This window comes from Rhincodon typus, chromosome 10 (assembly GCF_021869965.1).
Source record: "Rhincodon typus isolate 14 chromosome 10, sRhiTyp1.1, whole genome shotgun sequence".
In the NCBI taxonomy this organism is placed as follows: Eukaryota; Metazoa; Chordata; class Chondrichthyes; order Orectolobiformes; family Rhincodontidae; genus Rhincodon; species Rhincodon typus.
In genome coordinates, this window is record NC_063341.1 from 45,426,526 (window position 1) to 45,432,525 (window position 6,000).

Consider the following 6,000-nt stretch of genomic DNA (forward strand, 5'->3'; position numbering starts at 1 on the left):
CTTATTCTGGATGCTCCTGGCGTTGAAGTAGACACACTTTAAACCACCTTCCTGCCTGCCGGTACACTCCTGCGACCTTGAAACCTTATTTATGACCTCACTACTCTCAACCTCCTGTACACTGGAGCTACAATTCAGGTTCCCACCCCCCTGTTGAATTAGTTTAAACCCTCCCGAAGAGCATAAGCAAATTTTCCCCCCAGGATATTGGTACCCCTCTGGTTCAGGTGTAGACCATCCTGTTTGTAGAGGTCCCACCTACCCCAGAATGAGCCCCAATTATCCAGGTATCTGAATCCCTCCCTCCTGCACCATCCCTGTAGCCACGTGTTCAACTGCTCTCTCTCCCTATTCCTCGCCTCGCTAGCACGTGGCACGGGTAACAAACCAGAGATAACAACTCTGTTTGTTCTAGCTCTAAGCTTCCACCCTAGCTCCTTGAATTTCTGCCTTACATCCCCATCCCTTTTCCCACCTATGTCGTTGGTGCCTATGTGGACCACGACTTGGGGCTGCTCCCCCTCCCACTTAAGGATCCCGAAAACACGATCCGAGACATCACGGACCCTGGCACCTGGGAGGCAACACACCAACCGCGAGTCTCTCTCGTTCCCACAGAACCTCCTATCTGTCCCCCTAACTATGGAGTCCCCAATGACTAATGCTCTCCTCCTCTCCCCCCTTCCCTTCTGAGCAACAGGGACAGACTCTGTGCCAGAGACCTGTACCCCATGGCTTACCCCTGGTAAGTCGTCCCCCCCAACAGTATCCAAAACGGTATACTTGTTTTTGAGGGGAACGGCCACAGGGGATCCCTGCACTGTCTGCCTGTTCCCTTTCCGTCCCCTGACTATAACCCATCTACTTTTTTCCTGTACCTGAGGTGTGACTACCTCCCCGTAACTCCTCTCAATTACCCCCTCAGCCTCCCGAATGATCCGAAGTTCATCCAGCTCCAGCTCCAGTTCCCTAACACGGTTTCCGAGGAGCTGGAGTTGGGTGCACTTCCCGCAGATGAAGTCAGTGGGGACACTAGTGGTGACCCTTACCTCCCACATTCTACAGGAGGAGCATACAACTGCCCTAACATCCATTCCCACTGTTCTGAATTCCCAAACAGACAAATTTAAAAAAAAAAAAAATTACTAGTAGCCTTACCAAATCAGCGCTCAGAACCTTTTTTTTTTGGTTAGAGGAGGAGGATGGGTGGGAGACACTACCTAGGTAGTGTTTCGGGTAAAGCAAACGCCCAAATATATTACCTCACTTACTCACTCCGAAAATGCAGTCACGCGAGGTAAGACTTTTATAATTGAAAAAGCTCACCTTCCCAGGCTGCCCTCGCGCTTCCTCCTGGACTCCCGCCGCTGAAACAACTGAAAAGCAAAAGTTATCCTTTGCCAGCTTTTAAAGGATTCCCACTAATCTTCATATTGTACTGTATGCTGTCCCTGACGACCCTTGTCAGCCATGGTTACCTCATCCTCTCCTGAGTTGGTTTCTTCTTTTTTGGAATGACTTTCTGCTGTGCCTCCTGAATTACCCCAAGAAACTCCTGCCATTGCTGCTCCACCGTCTTCCCTGCTAGGCCTCCATTCCAATCAACTCTGGCCAACACCTCCCTCATGCATTTGTAGTTACCTTTACTCAATGGTAATACATTACATCTGATTCCAGCTTTTCCCTCCCAAACTGCAAGGTGAATTATATTATATAATGGTCACTGCCCCCTCGGGGTTCCTTCACCTTTAATTCGCCAATTAAGATTGCCTTATTACATATCACCAAATCCAGAATTGCCTGTTCCCTCGTGGACTCCACCTTAAGCTAATCCAAAAAGCCAGCTCATGGAGATTCCACAAATTCCTTTTCTTGAGATCTGCTTCCAATCTGGTTTTTTCAGTCCACCTGCATATTGAAGACCCCATGACTAATGTAAGAAAGGCACTATTACGTGTCTTCCCTATCTCCTGATTTATTTTCTTCCCCATATTCTGACTATTGCTGGGAAGCCTGTGAACCTCCCCCATCAGAGTCCCTTTCCCTTTGCAGTTCCTCAACTCTACTCACACAGGTTCCTAGCTTTTCATAATCCCCGAAACAGGTCTTTTTTCCTCGTCCTGCCTATGTTGTTGGTACCTATGTGGACCACAACGACTGGATCTTCCCCCCTCCCTCTCTAGTATCCTCTCAAGCCAGTCAGAGATGTCTTGCACCGGGCAGGCAACACACCATGCGGGATACTCTATCCTGCTCGCAAAGGATACTGTCTATCCCCCTGATGATGGAATCCCCTACAACTACAATCTGTCTTTTTGCTCCCCCCTCTTGAATGACCTCCTGGACCATGGTGCCATGGTCAGTTGACTCATCCTTCCTGCAGCCCTGTTCATCATCCATGCAGGGAGCAAGTGCCTCATACCTGTGGGACAATGTCAAGGGCTGCGGCTCTTGTGTTCCTGTCTGCAGGGTCCCTCTACCTGCCTCACTCGCAGTCACACACTGCTGTCCCTGCCCACCGATCGAATTAACATTAGTTAATCTACCAGGTGTGACTGCCTCCTGGAACACAGCATCCAGGTATTTCTCCCCCTCCCGGATGTGCTGCAGTGTTTGGATTTCGGATTCTTGCTCATCAATTTTGAGCCAGAGCTGCTCAAGCAGCCAACACTTGCTGCAGAAGTGGTCACTGCCGTTCTCAATGGGATCAGCTAGCTCCCACATCATACAGCTACAACACATCACCTGGCCTGCCATCTCTACTTAGTTAATTATTTAAAATTAATTAGTTTTTTTTTTAGTTTCATAGTGTTCTCTGCACCAGTAAGTTTACTCCGTTATATACTTAAACAGACTCTGGCTTTGCCTTTCGACCCGCTCCCAGAGGATTTGGCGTCTAGGTGACCAGCCCGAAAGATAACAAAGAGATGAGGAAAAAAAAATGCAAATAGCTTACCTGCTCACCACACTTAGTCGTTATTATTAGGTTAGAGGAGGTGGAAGGGTGGGAGACACTACGTGTGTAGTGTCTCGGGTATTAGTTAACTCCCAAATTTATTGGGTGGAAGCTTACCTTCCCAGGCTGCCCTCGCGCTTTCTCCCAGACTCCTGCCACTGAAGCAACTGAGTTCAAGTTTGACTTCACATTTAGAAAACCCACATTCTAGTTAAAGTTGATGTAGGGAGCCAAAGATATATCCCAGTGCAGTGTTGAGTCCAAATCCAACCAAGTTCATGATGTATCTTCCCCCTTTTTCCCAATTAGGTTTTTTTTTCTGTCTGTATTTGTTTTTTGCTCTCTCTGCTTGTTTTCTCCTTAACTCACTTCTAACAATATCCCAAGTAAATGAGCTTTGTCAGTCTTGCTTGAGCAGAATAAATATATCCAAGAATTCACAATCTCGCTCAGTAGATTATAACAATGTTTAGTGTAAGAAATGGAAAACTTTCTACTGGTGAAATAGGAGGTAGATTTGAAGGTTGGGATTATGTTCTAAATTGATTTATTTGATAGGAAAGTGATTATACAAACATGTGATTTTTCTTTGTAACTGCTGTCCAACATTGAGAATGTTAATGTTTTTCAAATATTACATATTGCCTTATATGAAAGGTTCATTTAACACATTTTCATTTTTATAGATCAAGTACGTACGAATAATTGAAAAGTCCACTTATCAGGCAATATCCTGGGTCAGATGCCTAACAAAAAGTGGAGGTAATAATTTATTACAAACTCGCAACAATAATTTTCTGAAAATGTTTTCAGGCAAGCTCTGTGCCTAATGGTTTCAATTTGGGTAAGTCAGTTTCTGTCAGTTGACTGTAACTGTAGAGGGTATTATGAAGATCACTCACCTCTCAGGAAGGTAGGATAAATCTGAAGCAAAAGATAATCCTGACTTTACACACTCTCCATTTGAGTCCATGTGCTGAAGAACTGTATAGTTTTCATGTCTCTTTTCAGAAAGCTAAACCATCCTCTCAGCCAGATTGCAAGAGAGAGAATTAAGTGCCAAATCATAACCATCTCCAATATAAGAAAAGCTAATCATCTTACTTTGACATTCAATAACATTACCATCCCTTAATCCCTCACCATCCTCAAGGACACATGTCAGGAGTGTGATGGAATCAAGCAAGTGAAGACATTTCAATAACATTCTAGAAACTCAACACTAGCCAAAGCAAAGCAACCTGCTTGATTGGCATCCATCTAACACCTTCAGCAAATGCTCCATCCAACTCACAGCACAGTGGCAACTACAAGATCCATTTCAACAATGCACCAAGCCTCCTTAAAGAGCACCTTTCAAATCCAAGACCTTGGCCATGTAGCAGGACAAGGGTAACAGATGTATAAGAGCACCAACACCTACATGTTCCCCTCCCTGACTTAGAGCTGTATTGCTGCCCCTTCACTGTCACTTGATCAAAATCCTGGAACTCCTTCCTAAAAGCATTGAGTATATCTACATCATACAGACTGCAGTAGTTCAAGGAAGCAGTTCACTGGAATTCCCACATCCTATTAATTACTAAAAGATACATGGACTGGAATGGTTAAAAAGCCAGCTGACCACCACCTTATAAGGGCAGTTAGGGGTGGATAACAAAAGCTGATCAAGCCAGTGATGCTCACATTTCGTGAAAGAATTTTTTTAAAAACGCCTCAGCATGTTAAACTGAGAGCCTTGCATTTGCCTGATCAAATGAACACCAAAAATTTCATAGCACTCACTGAAGAAAAACAAGTCTGTTCTCCGGTGTCTAGAGTTATCCAGTATCCCATTGGGAGGCATGGTGGCTCAATGATTAGTATTGCTGCCTCACAGTGCCAGGGACATGGGTTCAATTCCAGCCTCAGGCAACAGTCTGTGTGGAGTTTGCACATTCTCCCCTTGTCTGCGTGGGTTTCCTTGGGGTGCTTCAGTTTCCTCCCACAGTCCAAAGTTGTGCAGGTTAGCTGCATTGGCCATGCTAAATTGCCCATGGCATCCGGGGATGTGCGGACTAGGTGGGTTAGCTATGGGAAATGGAGGGTTACAAAAATAAGTTGTGGGGGGTGGGTCTGGGTGGGATGCTCTTTGAGGGGCAGTATTGACTCAATGGGCCAAATGGCCTGCTTCCACGCTCTAGGGATTCCATGATCTGGAACAAGTAATGATCACTCAATACCAGCAAAGCTGATCAATTATATGTTTTGTTAAATGCTAGTTTAATGATGACCACGTATCCAGTGTTGTAAAAAAACCACCTCGTTCACTCATGGTCATTTGGGGAAGGAAATCTGCCAACCTTAACTGCCTTGGCCTATATGTGACTGGACTCTCAGCAATGTGGTTTACACTTAACTGCCATCTGAAATAGCCTAGCAAGTCATTTACTTTAAGGGCAATTAGGGATTGTTAGCCTTGACAGCAACACCCACATTCCATGCAACAATAAAACAAAATGTCATGTTCGTGGGAGCTCGCTGTCTGCGAATTAGTTGTTATTCTTGTTTACATAATGGTAACTATACTTCAAAATTAGCTCATTAGTTGTGATGCAGTTTGTGATTTTGGGAGAGTGTCAATGAGACTGTATGTATATATTTTTCCTTTGTCCCTAGATTTCGAAATTCGGATTTGAAGTTTTCTACTTCTAAATTCCACTTTGAGCAGAGGATTTTAACTGTGAACATCATTCATAAGATTTCAATAAAACATGAGTTCTGGTGTCCCAAATTGCATGAAATGATTTGCTCAAGACTGAAGTGTACAGTATATTCACAATTCCAGCTGAAGATTTTTAAAAATTTTGGACTGAAACAGGAATTAATGAGTAATGGTAGTCACTTTTATTAAAGAAAAGTCAGAATTGTTCATTTGAATCCATTTTATGCCTTGTGATTTTGTTTAGAATATGTATTGTGGGGTAAGATTAGAACTAGCCACTCATGCAACCAGTTCTTATCTACACTATATTAAATTGTTTTATGCCATCAGAGGCATTATT

At 44.1% G+C, this 6,000-nt stretch overlaps 1 protein-coding gene across 1 annotated transcript in view; it reads left to right on the forward strand.

The window, feature by feature from the left end:
• Positions 1–6,000, forward strand: part of LOC109921566 (AP-1 complex subunit mu-1-like) — a 57,276-nt gene extending 51,276 nt beyond the window's left edge. Inside the window, exons 11-12 of the mRNA XM_048601688.1 lie at positions 3,643–3,718; positions 5,615–6,000. Of these exons, the coding sequence (XP_048457645.1) occupies positions 3,643–3,718; positions 5,615–5,634 (96 nt within the window). The 3' untranslated portion in view covers positions 5,635–6,000. The remainder of the gene's footprint in view (positions 1–3,642; positions 3,719–5,614) is intronic.